The sequence below is a fragment of the Spinacia oleracea genome, chromosome 4 (genome assembly GCF_020520425.1).
Source record: "Spinacia oleracea cultivar Varoflay chromosome 4, BTI_SOV_V1, whole genome shotgun sequence".
NCBI classification, from domain to species: Eukaryota; Viridiplantae; Streptophyta; class Magnoliopsida; order Caryophyllales; family Amaranthaceae; genus Spinacia; species Spinacia oleracea.
Genome location: NC_079490.1, coordinates 187,101,191 through 187,121,005, shown reverse-complemented (window position 1 = coordinate 187,121,005; position 19,815 = coordinate 187,101,191). Strand labels below are relative to the sequence as shown.

At 31.4% G+C, this 19,815-nt stretch overlaps 2 protein-coding genes across 2 annotated transcripts; both read right to left on the bottom strand.

Annotated features, from left to right (window-relative positions):
• Positions 1 to 290: 290 nt before the first annotated feature.
• Positions 291 to 14,695, bottom strand: LOC110782665 (protein LIGHT-DEPENDENT SHORT HYPOCOTYLS 10). Its single transcript, XM_021986860.2, has 2 exons — positions 13,708 to 14,695; positions 291 to 621 (listed from the first exon to the last, which is right to left on the bottom strand). The coding sequence occupies exon 1, from the start codon at positions 14,361 to 14,363 to the stop codon at positions 13,761 to 13,763; it is 603 nt and encodes a 200-aa protein (XP_021842552.1). The 5' UTR covers positions 14,364 to 14,695; the 3' UTR covers positions 291 to 621; positions 13,708 to 13,760.
• Positions 14,696 to 16,452: 1,757 nt separating this feature from the next.
• LOC130472263 (uncharacterized) lies at positions 16,453 to 16,968 on the bottom strand. The gene is made up of 3 exons (XM_056842792.1): positions 16,777 to 16,968; positions 16,572 to 16,715; positions 16,453 to 16,467 (listed from the first exon to the last, which is right to left on the bottom strand). The coding sequence occupies exons 1-3, from the start codon at positions 16,966 to 16,968 to the stop codon at positions 16,453 to 16,455; spliced, it is 351 nt and encodes a 116-aa protein (XP_056698770.1).
• Between the last annotated feature and the right edge of the window lie 2,847 nt (positions 16,969 to 19,815).

The window sequence follows — 19,815 nt, the reverse complement described above, 5'->3', positions numbered from 1 at the left end:
TACTTCATACTCCCTTCATTTCTTAATGATATTTTTGTTTGGAACGTTACAATATTTAGAATTTGAAATAATATATTAATTTATTCTTAATATATAAGAATAATATATAGTCATGTGTAGTCTTGTTTGATTCTTCTCAATAAGTACTTTAATAATATCAATATTTTATGTTTTTTTACTAGGAATACAAAATTAAAAAGTATTGATGGTCAAAGATGTACATTAATTGACAAATATGTGTAGTCAAATTAAAATAGAAGATCAATAAGAAACGAAGAGAATAATTATATACTTGAACATAATGAATTTATTTAATTTAATCATGGGTTTAGTTCATGAACTAATGAATATGCAATAAAATTTAGAGTAATAGTGAGTACAAATGACTACAAGGGAAATACCCGAAAGCAGAAGGAACTTGATCAATAATAATAATAATAATAATAATAATAATAATAATAATAATAATAATAATAAAACTAATAAATAATGAGCAAAACAATAATCGATCCTTAAACACGTACGATTGGGCATCCCAATTGCAACTTAGAATTAAACATTGTTCTTCCACGCACACTGATGATATCCTTGCAGTGGAGACGTCTTCATTATAGCGTGGTTCTACAATCACAACAAAATACATTATATACTGAATCCCTATAATTTAAAAAGAATTATTATTTACAAGTTTTTATACTCCGTACTACTCCCTCTGTTCCTTTATGTTCTTCCCGTTTGGGAAATAGTGTGGAAATTAAGAAAATTGAATCTTGTAATGATTGGTGTAAGAGTAATGATTGAATGTAAGAGAAAGTAATAAAGTAGTAAAAGAAAGTACTAAAGAAATGAAGGAGGGAGAAGATATTTTTAATAAAATAATAAAAAATTATAAAGTGGAGTTGGGTGGGTGAATAGGGAAATGTGAATGAATTAAATAAGAGATGGTGGGGAATTTTATGGTAAAAATGTATGTCCAAAAAAGGAAATGGAAAGGACATATAGGAACGCCCGAAATAGAAACGGGAAGAACAAAAAGGAATGGAGGGAATAGTAATATATATACGTGCGATTATATAAACAATTGGAATGCATGGGTAATCAAAACAAGTTAAGAAATAAACTCTTGTATAATTATTACTCCTAATTACAATACTAATTAGCCAGCTAGCCCAGCTAAATATGTCTACGCTTGAGCTACTCTTAAGTAATTTGCAGCGGATAGAGCTATAACATCCAAGTCACAAGGTAAGTTGGCCATAAACCTATATTACAGGTTTATCCCACTTACAATTACGTATGTACTAATTAGTACGAGTTTATGGATAAGAAACAAATGATTCAATCAGACTCCCAACAAGCAATTGCACGAGTTATGCAGGATTATTTGATTATGGATGATAATTGTAATATTGTCACACAATGCAGGGACTTTCGAAATCAAGCTTCATTTTGGACCTAGCTAGGAAAACTAACAAGGTTGCAGATAGATTAGCAAAACTTTGTCGTACTGATGTACTACGTAATAGATAACTATGATGTAGTTTTATTTGAACAAGTCCCTGAATTTATCTCGGATAAACCTCAATCAACCTATGTTTGTAACACTTAACTTTTCTGATTTATGTTAATGTTCAAGCTTGCATAAAAAAGTATTCGGTACATACATTGTATGTAGTACACGAATGCTATAATATGCATTAGTAACCACATATCACATATGCAAAAATACTTTATCCTGACATTATAGGGATTTTATTTTTCTGATTTATGTTAATGTTCAAGCTTGCATAAAAAAATATTCGGTACATACGTTTTTGTGGAAAAAAAGTAGGAGCCCCTTCTTTTGCGGGTGACTCCTAAGTAACCATGATCACGAATCAAAAGTAATTGTAGACTTATTAAGAGCTTCAATATACATATATAGAATCTAAAAACTAAATAATTCACATTTGAATATGGAATCTAGTCCGTACTATTTCCTCCGTCCCAATTTTATAGTCATGTTTGACTAAAAATATATTGGTTTTAAGGAAAGTAAAATATTCCCTCCGTTCCTAAATACGTGTCCACTTTGGACATTTACACGGTAATCAATAAAATTAAATGGTGTGTAAGAGGTAATGATTGTAAATGTTTTTTTTGGAGAAAGGAAAAAGTAGATAATTGTTTATTAATAAAGTATATATAAAAGTGGATGTGGTGATTGAAAAGTGGTAAAAGTGTAGAATGTGTAAGAAAAAGTAATAATGATTTATAGAAAAGTGGGAAAAGTGTTAGGAAAAGTGGGAAAAGTGTATGGAAAAGTGGGAAAGGTGTATGTCCAAAAATGAAAACTGGACACTTATAAGGGAACGCTATTTATGGGAATTGGACACGTATTTAGGAACGGAGAGAGTATAGTATATGGAAAAGTGTATGTGAAAATGAAAAGGCGTAAAAAGTGGAATATAGTGTATGTGAAAAATGAGAAAGTGTATAAGAAAGTAAAATATAGCATATAAAAAAGTGGGAAAAACAATATCCAAATAAGGAAACATGACTATAATTTCGAAACGGATGGAGTATATATGTACTTTGAATCCCAAGTGAAACCAACAAGATCGATTTGATGGATAGGATGTTTCAATCTGTATCAAAAGGATCAAGATTTGGGATGCTACATTTTGTTATTCCAAACGTAATAATGCTGATAGAGAAATTTTTGCGAAATTTTTGCCTCCCTGGCCATGTTGTACGTAGCTTGTGATTTGTGGGGGCATAGAAAATTTTGCATTAGGGCTTTGTTTGGTATACGTTGGAAAATATTTTCGGTGAAAAATAGTTTTATAAAGAAAATATTTTCTAAGAAAAAATACAATTTTAAAAGACTTTTCCTCCGATAAGTTCGGAGGAAAAGAAAATTTTTAGAGAAAAAGAAATTGAGAATAGATGGGTGGGATTGGGGAGAAGAGATAGGAGGGAGGCAAGACAAGGAGAGAAAGTGGAACAATAATTTCTCTTCCTTTCAAACGGAAAATATTTTCTATTCTAGAAAGAGTTATTAGAAAAGTGATTTTACATCCCTTGCTATAACAACAATGTAAAATTATTGAAAAGTGGAAAATCATTTTCAAGGAAAAACGGTTTAGTTGTTTTACTCTAGGGCTCAGTTTGGTCCGACGACGCACGAAAATCGTTTTCAGGGAAAAATAAATTTGCGTGGAAAAACACAATTTCAACCTATTTTCTCGTTATTCGGCTCCTTACAAGAAAAATTGTAGAGATTATGAAAGTAAAAGTTGATGGGTGAGGAGTGATGGAAAGATAGAAGAGAAAGTTAAAGAAGGGAAAGTGGAAAAATAGTTTCCCTTCCATTCAAATGGAAAATATTTTTTACGTTTGAGTGTTATTGAAATATTGTTTTACACCCCTTACCAATTATTATAACAAACAACGTAAAATGACTAAAAAAACAAAAATTATTTTCCATGAAACGTTGTACACCAAACCAAACACTCCCTATACCAAACATTACTCTCTTCGTCCATTTTTTATTGCCCTATTGAGTATATTGGGCTTTATTTAGATTTGAGTGTAAATTTTGCACATAGGTAGAAAAAAAGGGATCATGAAGAGATAGAGAGGTAGTGAAAGTGGGAAAAGATACTATTTAAGACATGAGACAAATTTAAAGGATGTCCCTAAAAGGAAATGGGGAATAAAAAAGAGACGGATCGAGAGAATTTTTTTTTTTTAATAGGTTTTTAGAAGGGACCCTAACTGAACACCAGCACATAGCACAGGTTAAACCAGCCCAGCTCCGCAGGTCATCGCTTGAGCCACTTCCAAGCATTTCGCAGTTAATGGGGCTCGAACTTGTGACTTCTCCACCAACTCTACCAACTTATGTTGATTGACGGATTGAGGGAATATATTCCCTATTTGAAAGAGAAGACGGAAAGTATAAATATAGGTATGTTGCTCAATAGGAGATTGCTAGCCTAGCTACTTGGGTAAATGATAAGTTTTCAACTTCATTTCAATCCCATATTCGGGAATTGAATATTTAAATCTGTCCTAGTCTAGTAAATCTTTTGTTCTTTCCGGACCGTACTAAATTGAGCTCTATATGATCAACAATATAGCAAAACAAAAGGAGGTATGAGCCTATTTTTGGTAAGTTGGCCGATTTAGTACAACTTCACAAGCTTTATAAGTACTGATCAATGTCATGAATTTCAATAAAATTGTCTAATGACAATGCAAAGGAGATAATACTCCCGTCGTTCCTAAATAAGTGTCACTTTTGGGCCTCGACACGGTGCTTAAGAAAATTGTAAAGTGTGTAAAAGTTAATGGTTGGGAATGTCTTTTTTGAGGAAAGGATAAAGTAGATAATTGTTTAATTGAATAAAGTACAAATTAAAGTGTATGTGGGGATTGAAAAGTGGATAAGTGTAGAATGTGTAAGTAAAAGTAATTATGATTTATAGAAAAGTGGGAAAAGTGTATGGAAAAGTGTGAAAAGTGTATGGAAAAGTGGGAAAAGTACATGTTCAAAAATAGAAATGTGACACTTATAAGGGAACGCCAAAAATGAAAAAGTGACACTTATTTAGGAACGGAGGGAGTATTTCATATATGGTCGCACCGACTTGCACTTATAGAGGTGTCTTATAATTCAAAAGGATGGTAAAAAGAACGAAAATTTCAATGTAAACGCCATGTACCGCTATTTACCGCTAGTTTAATAAACGACGTATATTGCTTTGTACCAATAATATACCAATTAATTAGAATACCGCTAGTAAATAAATTGAACCGGCTAGCATGAATCGGTCAACTAATAAGACAACAAATTAATTGTTGCTGCTAGTGGGTCAATTAATTAAAGGACAACAAATTAATGAAATTCTATAACAAACAATAACCCAAAAACGAAAAAAAAAAAAAAAATCCTTCGCAACAAATAAATCCCTTGAAAAATTAACTCTCAATACGCCAAAGAACCATCATATTACTGTGATCCATAACTAATTTGAGAAAATCTAATGTAATGATATTAATCCTTAAATGCAGAATCTTGATATATATGGAGAAAGAAGAAACAATTGAATTTCAATTAATAAGGAATAGAATAAAAAGATAAATATTCAACTAATCACAGATTGAGAGGACGTGGTACGGGTTAAAATATAGAAAAAGGGATGTTAGGTTTTTTTTTTTAATTGTAATAATTAACTTAAATTATTAAATTAAATATGTTATTTTAGGTAGGATTAATTAAATAATTAACATTCCTTTTAAAAAGAAAATTAAATAATTAACCATGCATAGCAGATTAGCAGTACAAATCAATTTCGGTACATTACGATATACGGCATTTATTGTAGACTCATTCTTTAAAAAAAAAAGGTGTACATTATGTTTTGCTAAGATACTCCCTAAACGTTGGATTATTCTGATTTAATCAAAATTACCGCCAAAAATTATTTTATTTTTAAATTTTCCTAATGATAAAAACAAACACATGAAGTAATTTCATAATGCACCGAAACAAATACAATTTAAGAGACTAATATGCGGGCCTTTAATTAGTTTAAAATCAATGCGTGATATGATGTACATCCAATAAGTATATTATATACTACGTACTAATATTTAATGAAATTCCTTGCACCAAACCCCACTAAGATCAATAGACAATATTGTGAATTTTTATTATGTTAAAGATTTGCAATGATACATTTATAGAATTATTAATATATTTTATGAAAATATAGTACGGAAAAGTATATTAGCGCCATTAAAAAATAGTTAGAAAGATTAGAAGAAACCTTAAGATACAAAATAAAATATAATATATATATATATATATATATATATATATATATATATATATATATATATATATATATATATATACATTTTAGATGATGTCTAATTATTTTAGATGAATTTTGTGAATAGTTTTTTTGCCTATTGTTTGTGATGATTAGTTATAATAATACGATTTTAATTTTTACATGTATACTCCAGTACGCATTGCGTGCATATAAGACTAGTATATATATATATATATAAAAAATGATATTGTTCCAATTATGGTGCATACTTTAATTTTTATTTATTTATCCTTGACATTAATAGATTTTGGTGGGGGCACAAATCTTTAGAAATCTTAGAAAGCCAAAATCTAGTGAAAATGTCGACAAATCAAAGGCGACTGATATGATATTAAAATAATTATTCCAGGAAATTATTGCAACAAGCACATATTACCTCCGTTTACATACTCAATCCTTATTCTTTTTTTTTTTTTTTTTTGAGTAAATCTCCTTATTCTATTAGGAGTTACGTGTCAATCGACATATGTATTAAGGAAGGGAAATCATACACTTATCCTGGGAGGTTGTTTTTTCGGATATCAGATATGTGTGGCAACACACATATCAACTAAAAGACAAATAGCTAAAAGACAAAAAAGGAAGTACCATTTATGTTAAAAAAGTACCATTCTGTAAAAAAAAAGTACCATTCAGTTAAAAAAAGTACCATTTTTGTTTAAAAAAGTACCATTTAATTTCTTTTTTGTCATTTTTCTTATTTTGTCTTTTGCTATGATATGCATTTGCCCACACATATCTGATATCCGAAAATACTTCCTCCTTACCCTGGGGGTAAGCTTAGTAGACTTACCCTGCAATTAGGGATTGACAACTAAGCAAGTAAAAAATTGGTTTGGGGGGGGGGGGGAATTTTCAGTGTTTGCGCCATTGCAGGTCTTCTTCAACGGGTTTTGCAGCGCGTTATTTCCTTCCCAAAATTATACCGCCCAATTTTCATATTAGAAATTAAAAAAAAAAAAAAATCAGGTTTACACATTATGCAGATTTGAAGCTTTCTTCTTCGTCGTTTCAAGGTACAGTTTCTTGAACACTATTCTATACTTCCATTTTGAAACGAAATAATTCGTCATCTTCAATACAAAAAGGTATGGTTTTTTTTTGTCCTGGAAAGAAGGAGATTAATCGTTCATTTTTCAGTCGAGAAGAAAGGTGGATTACACATTTTAACAAAGAAACTTCGGTATCATCGAACCTTAAAAGATCTAAATAGATCGGGTTCAAAAAAATTACCAGACACAAAAAAAATTGATGGCCGAATCGAATCTACAATTGAAAGAGAGTTATAAACATTAACCAACAGATTGTAGTTGTTTGCGTGATGATCTGCGAAATCTGCCTGGCCGTGGTTCACTTTGGAAACAACGACATAAACACATAAAAAAAAAAGGAAAAAAATTATTCATTATTTTGAATTTCAAATTCAAATCAGGTTTGAAATATTTGGTGCTGAGTTGGACGGGAGTACAATGACTAGGATATGACTGGGATTAAAATAGCCAATCATAGCCCAGGGTAAGATTATTAGACTTACCCCCATGGTAACTGTGGGTTTTGCGATTAAGGAAGGATTGTTGAATCTAATAAAAATAATAAAATAAGTGGATGAGGGGGTATAAAATAAATAAATAGAAAAAAATGATGAGAAAAATATTTTAATCAAAGTAGAGAGGGAATTTATCATAGTTGTGGTCCCTATAAAAATTAGATTTATTAAATAATTAAAAGGTGTGGAAGAAAAGTTACTAAAAATGAAAGCGTGACTTCTAATAAAATAATACCGAAAAATGGTAAGTATAACTCCTAAAATAATATAATACAGATGGAGTATATTGCTAATATTTATTAGCCTGTTGAATGGATGTAAGAAAAGGTTGGATAAAATAATCTATACCTAGTCTATACCTAGTATTTAAAAAGGGAAACCACATTTGATTAGATGAAATGGGTCAACACATTTGATTAGATGACACATGTCATCCATTATTTCTCCATCAATTTGGTTTTTTTATTTTTTCTTGGTTTTTTATTTTTTCTTTGTTGTTTGATATACTTCGTATTATACAATTCCAATCGCCTCTTTCACTCCATCTTTCTCATACAACATCAATTCACCAATCTACATTCAACATTTTCCACTCCCTCTTCCCGATTAACAATCAATATTATTACACTATTTAATTTATGTATTATTTCAATTTTCAAAATTTACCTCTATTTAAAGCATATATTCTCTCTAAAATCACAAGCTCAATAAAATTAATTAGAACTTAAAAAGATAAACTAAATAACCACTATACAACTACCCGTTCTTTGAACGAGCTCAAAAGCTAGTTGTATGAAAAGGTGGGTAATTGAATATAAGAAAAAAGGCTCTCCGTAGATGATAAGAGATACTCATTGGGGAGTTAAAGATGTACTCCATGAATGTTTTGAGGTAAGATGGGTGTTATGCCAAAAATAGAATAAATAAATTTGTTCCCAACTTTCATAAACAGACCAAAATGGAACTGGTTAACGCATTTTAATAAAAGGGGATAGTATGTGACATACTCCATTTCATAATAATGTTTTAATTCGGAATTTGTAACCTTATTCATAATTGTAGAGACTCTCTAAATTCTTCTCAATATAAATGTGTTGTGTTTTTATTTATTCGTCTATCAATAAATATTTTAAGAACATCTAAATTTTATAATTTTTAGTATTGTGTAATTAGAGATAAAAATGATATAAAATGTGCACTGGCAAACATAAAAAATATAATGAAACTAAAACATCATTATAAAATGAATAAAGTATACTCTCTTCGTTTTCAATGTTAGTCCTCTTTCCGTTTCATGTTATTTTTTAGTCCTTCTTGAAATCTTTTCTTATTTGTCAAATATTTATAGATATCTAAATAGTCCACTTGTTTACTCTCAATATCCCCAATAAACCCTTTAATTATATTTTGACAATTATAGTTAGGATTTTTTCAAAATTACCGTACACTTTTTAAAACTTACCACCTTATATATTTTTATTTAAAAATTATCACCTTATAAAAGCACGTACCCTCAAAGTTCCTGGTACTGCATTGAGAAACAATAACAGCTGTTGTACAGCACTCATGTACATGAAAAATTAAGAAATTTCTGGTACAAATTAGGCCCTGTTCTGTTCACCTTATTTCCACTTATTTCAGGAAAAATAAGTTCAGATAAGTTCAGATAAGTTCAGTTAAGTTCAGTTAAGTTCAGATAAGTTCAGATAAGTTCAGTTCAGGAAAAATAAGGGTTGACCAAGTACAATTTATAACTAAAATAAGTTTTGATAAGTTCTAATAAGTTCAGATAAGTTCAGATAAGTTCAGATAAGTTCAGTTAAGTTTAGATAAGTTCAGATAAAATAAGTTCAGGAAAAATAAGTGAAAATAAGGTGAAAAGAACGCAGCCTTAGCCAAGCAAATTAAGAAATCTTAGCTCCTAATCCCTTTGTGTTATCCTGCTTTTGCATCTGCTGTCTATGTTGTGTTTTATATACATTTCATACCATCTGGTTATCTTCTATTGATTTTATGTAGTCATGACTGAATTTGTTGAGTTGAAAAAGAAACCAAAAAGTGGACCCTACGAACGGAAAATTTAACAGTTTCCCTTAAGTGGTGGTAACTTTGAATTCTTATGATTTTATAAAGTGGTAATTTCAAAATTATATAAGGTGGTAAGTTTGAAAAAATAGAATTTATAAGGTGGTAATTTTGAAAAATTCCTTATATATAGTTATATTATATTGTCTTAGATTTAAAAAAGGATTGACATTAAAGAACGGTGGGAGTACCAATTGAAGTTGGAATGAGTGGCCGGTTAAGGGCCTCATGCTCATTAACCAAGGTCTCTGATTCGAGCTTTGGGTATAGAAAAAATCTCAACCGGAAGAGATGCTAGCAATCGAGGTATTCATACAAACTCCCGCGGAAGATTAGTCAACTCGTCGAAAGCGATGGAAACTCCTCATAGTAGGAAAAAAAACCCGGTGGAATTAGTGTTTTCTGCATGGTGAGACTTATCAGGATGTTCGGAGAGTGATAAAAAAAACGGTGGCCCCTCCCTTTCCCTCCATTTCTCTCCATTTTTGCTTTATCGGAAACAAAGTGCATGGTAAATGCATTATCATGAGTCTTACATGAAAATATGAAATTTCTTATAATCATATATATAATATATTTACAACATAAAATCATTCTCGTTGTCACCATTTACACCCAACTATAAAACGTGATGAAAAAGAAAAACAGATAATTTACTCCCTCGATTTAGAAATACTAGCTTAGTCACATGAATCACTGTTTTATGATGGATAAAAGAGGTTAAAATCTTTTTTTAAAAAATAGAATGATTTATGAGATTTTCATCTTACCAAGATTGAGTGATAAAGATTGTAAGAAAAGTCAAATCATTTTCATTAGTGTGTTAGGCTCTGTTCTCTTGGTTTCAATTTTCTAGTTTTGGGTATGACTCTTCCTAATCTGGTTTGAATGGTTTTTGTGAGTGTTTTTTTGTTTTTCTGGTCTGATTATTTTTTATCTGGTGTAATAAACACTAAGAACAAGGTGAAGAGCACATAACCTAAGGTGTGTAGGAGATGTGGCCGTGGTATGTGGTCTAATATGGAGTAGTTCTTTTATACTCCCTCCGTATTTAAACATAGGAGTCATATATGGCCGGGCACGGGTATTAAGGAAAAATAGTTGAATGAAATAAAATAATAAAACAAGTGTGGCAGCGATAAATATTTTAATCAAGTAAAGCAAGTGGGACAATTAAATTTTGGAGAGGTGAGGAGTTTCTGAAATTACCTGTTTAATATGGTGGTGGGTTCTTGGGTAAATTAAATATATTATTCAATTAAATGGTGGTGTAGACAAGTTATTAAAAATAAAAGTGTGACTTCTAATAAAATACAGCCGGAAATGATAAGTGTGACTCCTAATAAAATACGTAGGGAATAAGAATTTGTATATATTTGATGATGAAATGTAGGATAATGTGACCTTTTTAAGAAACAAGTGAAAGGATGTGATAATTTCCTCAGACAATACTGCTTCTAATTTCCCGAAATCCCAATATATTTTACCATCTTTTTAAATATTTATAAACCCTAGCTAGATATACAGCTCCAAATATACACATGAAATAAAATGTTGCGTAACAGTGGCTTAGTGCACTTATTTTCAACAGTACGTAATTTAGCGGCTTTATTCTTCATCCCTGTAAATTTTGATGATTTTTTTTGCTAAAGATCCGCCACTCATTATTCTACTTTTTTAGATTTTTTTTTTTTTTGGTGTACAGAGAGACACAAAGTGTAAGACAACAAATGGTGTAGACAGTGGCGTATCTAGGATTTAAAAATAGGATGTGCAAAATTGTAATAAGTAGCAAATTTTATAAATTAAATACAATATATATTTATGAATAGAAAAAATTTGATTAAAGAAAACATGCATAGTTCATTATTTAGAATTTTAATGCAAAATCCTATACATTTAGAAACCCTGTTGTATAGATTTTAATTGCGTAAAGACAAAGTTTAGCAAAAATGCTAGTGGGAGGAATCGAACCATTTATTGAAACCACTGAGACACATAACATTAGTAACTATCTTTGGGAATAATAATTACTAGTCGTATTGACTGTCCGATTGATTTTTCGGTTTTTGAAGCTTTTTTTTATAAAAGAAAAAAAAATAGGGTAGACATTTGTCTACCCTACTTACACTATAGATCCGCCTCTGGGTGTAGATCAAATTTGATCTCAAGTTTTGGGTACCACCCTCTCTAAACTTTACCAACTAAACTAGTTGACATTCACGTCGAGAGTTAGATACTTATAAAACCTCATCATTCTCATCATGAATTTGTTTAACATCAAGCAGGTTCATTAAGAGATCTTATACCTTAAAATTCTTAACAGCTCATTCATTACTGGTTGTATCTAATACTATGGCATCAAATACGTACTTAATCTATACTTAATCTATAAAAAGGATAATCATGGATAATTGAATAACACATGTCACCCCATCTTTCTTCAATACATTTATTTTTCTTTTGTTGTTTGTTATACGAAATATTTTACAGCTACAATACCGCTTCTACAGTTCCACTTCATCTTCCTCTTTAATACCCAATATTAATTCATCATTTAATTTATTTTTTTCAACTTCCACCTTTAGAATCATATTATTCCCACTAAAATCACAAAACCACAATAAAATTAGCACTTTAAAAGACGGCTAAATAACCACTATATAATTGCAGTATAATACTTTAGTCTTTCTCCAACTATATTTATTTATTATTTCTTTCTATTTTCGAGGATGTTTAAGAATTGTTCTTTGTTCTAGTTCTTGAGAGTTTTACGAATTAGAAAAGTGAAGACAACCCGTTGAAGAATAGTTTAGGTTTTTGTACGAGGAAGAAAAAGCTTATTAGTTGGTACTAGTATTTATCCGTTCTTACTACATCTATGGAGTGAAATTAAATATATTATATATACTTGAGTAACTTTAAATCAAGTAATTTGGTTAATTTAACCAGCTGTTTCGTTTTGATGTTATTCTTTGATTATAAAACTGATATAATACAAATTCTTGTAAAAATTAACCGAGTATATAGTAAGAATAATTACGCTCCTATTATTCATATAAATTAACCGTGTATATTGTAAAGTAAACCAAGTGTCAAATCATTAGCATGTCACCCATCTCCATCCCAACTGACATTAAATTAGCCATAATATGACGATCGTTTAATATAAGATATTTAATTATTACTATTTACTCGTTTAATTATATGAATAATCATCCTCAATAATGTGAAATTAAACGGATAGGATCCACATTAGCTATGGTGGACAATCTAATTATTGGATGAATTAGATGGTGGTTTAAAAATTAAAATACAAAGTTTAGTTTTCTTTTTTCAATTCAACCTCACTATCAATAAGTAAATAATTGAAAGATATATAGAAAAAGCTAGAGAAAATCTAAAATGATTAAATTAAAGAGATCTTCAATCTTTGTTTTGAAATAATGATATGATGATATATATGTTGTTGGATGAATCAAGAGATCGATGAGATATTCTGGAAATAAAATAGAATTTCTCTACTCTGTATATGGATAATCCAGGTTATATTACTTAATTTATCTACTCCGTATAAGAACAATACAAGTACAATTGCTTAATTTATAAAATAGAATTTCTCTACTCCTTATAGATACTCAAACCCTATGCAATCTTAATCCCTATAAGAAACTTAATCGAAAGGTTTTCTGCTTTTGCGTTGGTATAGGGTCGATGGGTGTTATTTGTGTATTTCATGGTGGAAATTGTGTTGTTTCTATGATGTATGCACTTTGAAGATCAAGATCAATCCGGGATATGAAGCAGATTCATTTTTCAAGATGACTATAACGTTTGTAACGAGGTCCTCCATCCAACGAAAAGATGCTATGACATCGAAGTTATTTCATGGCTACACATATACCATGATTTCGGAGCCGTTTTTCAGTATTTTCTCATTTAGTTATTTGGAAAAAAGAATCTGTTACTATATTTTAGATTTGTTCTTGTTTAGGGAAAAATTTGATTGTAGATGCTGTATGGCTTTATTTTAATGAAATTTTCCTTTACCCCGTCAAAAAAAAAACAAAAAACAAACTTAATCAAATGAGGATTCCATTTATTTAAACTGTATTCATCAATTAAAAATTACAAAAAAAATATATATATATATAATCTGACAAAATAAAATAAACATAAATAAATACATACCTCTTAATAATTGATGATCTTCAAGACAAACATAATAGATTTAGTGGATCATACTAAGAAAACCTCATCATCATGGAAGTAGAAGATCCATCAGGAGAGAAAGAAGAAGAATGATCTTCTCCACTACCACTACCACTACCACTTCCGCCACCGCCACCGCCACCGCCACCGCCGCCTCGTCCACCTCCTTTCTTCTTCTTCTTATAAGGGATACCCCTAGCCTTAGCTTGACACTCCCTAACCTCCCTAAGATACACCCTTATCGCGCTACCGGCAAAAGGGTTAGTCTCCGGTGGTCCACCATTCTCCTCATAGGCGGCCCTAAGGCGGCCTATGAGGGCATCAAGGCTACCCCAAGCTTGTCTTAGAGGACAAGGACAAGGTGCTGGAGGCTCGGGTTGGCCGTAGAACATGCACCCAGGTACATGAACTTTGGTCTTTCCAAACTGGTCTAAGTATCGAAGAAAGTCTAAGACATGGTGGCTAGTGCAATGAGGAAGAGGGACAGGAGGATGTTGGTTCCTTAAGTATTGACCAAAAGTATTCCAATCTCTCCTCTTTTGGGATTCATAACGGCTAGGTGTTGTTGAGGTTGGAGGTGGAGGTGGTGTTCCTACATAGTTTTGGGGTGTAGATGACGAAGATGAACCTTCCATTACTTTAGGGATTTAGCTTATGGTAAATGGGTGTGTCTTTGTGAAATATTTTAAGAGTTATAATAAGGTTTTTGTGTTGTTACACATTAGATTAAAAAAAAAATAAGAGGGATAGAGGAATTGGTTTCATAAATATATTAAGAATATAATAAGGTTTTGGTGTACTATAAATATGTTTTTTGAGTAGGTCAAAAGAAAGTGTCGAATAAGGTAGGAATCTTGCACAGGTCAATCTGATTCGAGCTAACAGACAATATTCTTTAAAAGTAGAGGAAAATGACAGGAATTAGAACTCCCAAAGTGCCTCTAATGAAGATTAATCTCAAAATCTATGATTTGTGAGGTAATATCTTTTTCTATTGGACCAATTTCTACTAGATCATATACAAAAAACAAGAGGTGGTTGAGAAATAGTGTAGGGGGAAGTGAGAGGGAGATTATTAGTAACATCCCAAATGGAGGGGCCTACTTTTCAATGGACACTGAAGTGGGGTCTAATTATTGGTAAAATTTCAAGCTATTTAATTTATATTATTATTATATTTATTATTTATTTAATTTTTTTTTATAATTATTTGGGGGTGGGGGTCACTCAATGGTTGTCTAATTTGTAGGATGTTGTGCTTTAGTCCTATGTACAAACAAAGCCATAATTATTTGGGATCTTTTGATGTAAGCTGATGACAGTGGATGACGTTAATTGCAAAGTGATTTTACCATTGATTAGTGAGGTAATTTAATTAGCGTCAAAAAATATAAGGACAGTCATAAAAGGTCAGGCCCATAAAGAACAGGGCCAACCAATCATATGGCCCATGCATAGTCGAAAAGTCAAAGCCCAAAAGCAAATGAAGTCAAATAATCTTATCTAGAGTCAAAAAAAAAAGAAGCAGTTGAAACATTAACGTTAACAAAAATACAAAATTAATTACTTATCTTTTAGCTAACTAGCCCTAGCTTAGTCCCTATGCTTAGTAGCCCGAATTAGTTTAGTACTTTAGTTAAGTGTAGTTGTACTAAAGTCTTCAGCCACAGTAATCGAACTGTGATGGGACCGACTCATGGTTGGTATGCTCTTAACTTTGATGGGGCAGCTAAAGGTAATCCGGGACCGGTTGGAGGTGGAGGTATCATTCGAGATCAACATGGTTCCTTTGTCTCAGCCTTCCATGCTAACTTCGGACACTGCAGTTCGTTCCGGGCGAGGTCAAGGCATTAAAAAAGGGGCTTGAAATTGCTAGAAACCTGCAAGTTACACATTTAGAAGTGCAGCTAGATAACCTGGCTTGCATCCAAGCCCTTAACAGCGAAAGCATACCAAATGGTGAGTGTGCGCATGAACTTAGAAGTTGTCATACCATGCTACGGGAGGTCGATTGGAGAGTCAAGCTAATTCTTGTTTACTGGGAAGGGAATCGAGCGGCAGATTGGCTCGCAAACAAAGGAGTCGCTCACACTTTTAATCTTGTCATTTTAGTTATTGTTCCATTTTAACTTGTTAGAATCTTAGAGGAGGACATTCGAGGGGTTGCTCTGCCTCATTTTGTTCCTCCCTAAGCTTTCTGACTTGTTTTAGTTTTGTTTGCTTTTATTGCTTTATTTTCTTCTTTTTTCGAAGCTAGTGTTTGGGCGGAAAAATACCCTACTCGTGACTTGGCAAGGTGGACCATTCAAAGGGTCATATGATAGCCATCAAGACAGTAATAAAGGCTATGGGCATTAATCAAGGGAAACGGCTAAAGTAAAGGAAAGGTTACAATTATTAAATGCGAGGCTGAAATCAAGGGAAGGTTACATTCAGTAAAGGTTAGGGGGTTACATGCAATAACTCCTTGGTTTAATGATGGTTTTTATGATTGCAATTCAATTACTCGTGATCGAGGATATAATTGTCAAATATTGTTTTCTCTTAGCCTCTTAGGTCATGTTCTTTTTGACTTAATTGCAGTTTAAGGACTTAATTGGCAGTTAAGTTAAGTTAAGTGCAGTTCAGTTCAGTTTAATTCAATTCTTTTTTTTGGTAAGCAAGCATTATAATTAATACCAAACAAGGTCAAATACAACCTAGCCAACTCAAACTGAAAAGGCATCAAAACACAACTAACTGCCACAGCAGCCAACACAAACACCTAGCAGCTAACAAACTAGCTACACACAACTACACAACAATTACAAACTGAGAAACCAACTAATGTCTCTTCTACTCACTTTCTGATTCATGACTACTGTGATCCTATCTCTCACAATTTGCTTCAAACTCCCCATAACAGAATGCACTGCTGGCACAAAGTTTTCCCAGAAACTTTGATTTCTGCTTTTCCAGATCAGATATACCAGAGCTGCCACGTACCCCTGCATAACATACTTGAGTTCTAAAATTAGAAAACCTCATTCTTTTAATACTACTGATTACATTCTGCAAACTTGTACCAGTAATCTGAATACCAAGCCATGTAGTAAGACCTTGCATACACAACAGACTGTATTGACAGTTGAAAAATAGGTGCTCATGAACTTCATCACCTTGCTTGCATATTAAACACTCAACAGAAGTGCTAATCCCTAGTTTTGCTAGATTGGCTGTAGTCTGTAATCTACCTTGCATAGCCAGCCAACAAATAAATCTATGTTTTGACACATTCAATCTATTCCAGACCACCTTATCCCACTGAATATGAGGTTTATCACCAGTTAGCTAGTTTAATTCAATTCAAGTCAACTTATTATTATTATTATTATTATTATTATTATTATTATTATTATTATTATTATTATTATTATTATTATTATTATTATAAATCAAATGCTAACAAAGTCAAATAATTTACAAATAGTTAGTGGGAAGCCGAGATACAATCTGGGCCCCTACTCCTCTAGCTATAGCAAAGTCTATCCTGGTGAAAATATGAGCAGCAGCACGAGCCCCAATGTCCTGAGTCCTAGCAAACTTCTGAATCCACTTCAGCAACGCTACAGCATCCTTATCCAGCTCCCCCAAATAAGAGAAAGAGAACGGAAGAAAGCCATAACCAATGGCCCTGCAACGTGCTTCGTACTTGACCCGTTTCCGACTAGCCGCATCAGCCACAACCCGGCCCGGGACAAATCCAGCCAACCCAAACTTTATTATTATTATTATTATTATTATCATTATTATTAGTTATATTTTTATTATTTTTAATATTTACTCCGTATTTATTATTATTATTATTATTATTACCATTATTGTTATTATTATTATATAACTTATTATTTACTATTAATTATTATTAATTACTATTATTTATTTTAATTCAGTAACATTTAGTTCAGCATAATTAAGTTCAGTTCATTTCAGTTCAGCTCAAAAGAATAGGGTCTTAGATGCGGTTAAACTTAATTCACTTTCCTTATAGATGAATATGATTTCATAATGTTACCAAAATAAATTCATTAGTTAAATAATTTTAGGTATTGATCATTCATAAGGTGTGAATCTATCTATTTTATTAAAGCAGAATGAGGTGAGCAAATCCTCAATACTCCTTCTCACCTATGTCACGTCAATGGCCACGTCATACCCACTCAAAAGGCAACTAATCAATTCACAACTTTAATGCTTCAATCAAGAACTAATCAAGCAAGAAAAAAAGGAGAATTCATATTAGCAATAAAAGGAAAAATAACCATTTACAAAAAAGGAAATAGAAAATTTTGTATCAAATAAATAAGGGGGAAAAAACAGTCTTGTATATCTTTAAAATGGAAATTTGAATAACATAAATATAATGACTAACTATTTCAAAACAAAACTTCAAAAATTATGAAATAAATTGAAAATTAATTCTAATCATAACAAATTTAGAAAACGTCATTTTTTAATTCTGTATTTGATGTATATTTAATCAGTTTAATAATAAAAAAAAAAAGGTAGGTACTTCAGTTAAATGGTTAAACAATACAATTTATAACTTACTCTACATTATTATAATTAATTTACATATGCACCTACCAACATTTTAATTGTCTAACATCGTTAAAGAAAAAATCTCATGTAGACCAACATAGATATATCCTGATTTATTAATTTCATAACTACTCCCTATTTGTGTTATTACAATACTCCCTCCGTCAAGGAATACTTGAATAGGTTTGACCAGTACAGAGTTTAATACAAAGTAATTGATTTATTATTTAATTAAATGGTAGTTGATAGTGAGGTATTTTTTTAATATACATAGGGATATGTGTCAACTTTTTAAAGGGGGTAACGGGGTAGGGGGATGGTGCATGGGACCACAAAGTGAAATGTGAAAGGGGTGGTTGATATAATATTAATAAAATTTTACCATTTATAGAAACGGTGCAAGTAATTCGGGACGGCTTTATAAGGAAAGCGGTGCAAGTATTCCGGGACGGAGGGAGTAATAATGTATAGAGTAACAGTTTTAAATCTAATGCATTATTATATTTTCTTTCTAATTTTATAGAAATCTCGTGCATTGGCACGGGCCTATACTAGTATTATTATTATTTCGAAGTAGGATCAATGTGTATTTGACTAGACTCGGTCATGGATTGTGTCGGGGCGAGTTCTGACTAGAAATTGTCATTCGGGCCAAAGCGTTGGGGCCGAATTTGTACCTAAAAATTAATTTTTGGGCTGAATAAAGTCCAAAGGATCAGGTCAATTCAGGTTGGATTCGTAATTGGGACCAAAATATAAGCTACGTTGGAGTATTTTTCGAGTCGGGTACCCTATAATCAACTCTAATTAAGTTGAGAAAAATGTCATCCAAGTAATCATCCACAATACATAACACACTTTTGTTCCCCGCCAAAAAATAATATATTTGTGTTTTTTTTTTTTTTGTGTGCAAATGAGCCATAAAGAACAGCTTACACATGGGGAGGGAGAATATGAACTTATGACCTAACCTACACCGACACTCAGCTTTAACCACTAGAAAAAGACATCATTAATATAATGAATTTGTATTGTTACTTTTTTTAAGTATTTTTTGGCACGTATTTTTTTATGATAAAATAAAGAGTGGTAAAATACCATTTCTATAGAGAATTGAAACGCACAAAACCAATGTTGTACAGTTTAGGACTTGTATGGTATCAATCAGTCACTTTTCAAATTTTGGTTTATTTGATTTTTGAAAGTCATATGATTTATATTGAATCATGAACAAAAAAAATAGTCATATATACCTATAGTAATCATGTTGAATTTAAAATTGACAACAAAATACCGAAATTAATTTTTGTGATTCTCATATTTTAATTTGTAGTTTTATAGAAAATTAAAAACAAAAAATGATACCGAACGTATGGGCCTTAAGTTTTACCATCTATAATACCAAATCCTCAACTAAACATTCTTAATCCATTTAAATTTACATTTAAATATAAAAAATGTTTGATTGTGAAAGCAAGCTAAGTGTTCTAATTGGAAAAAGACAAG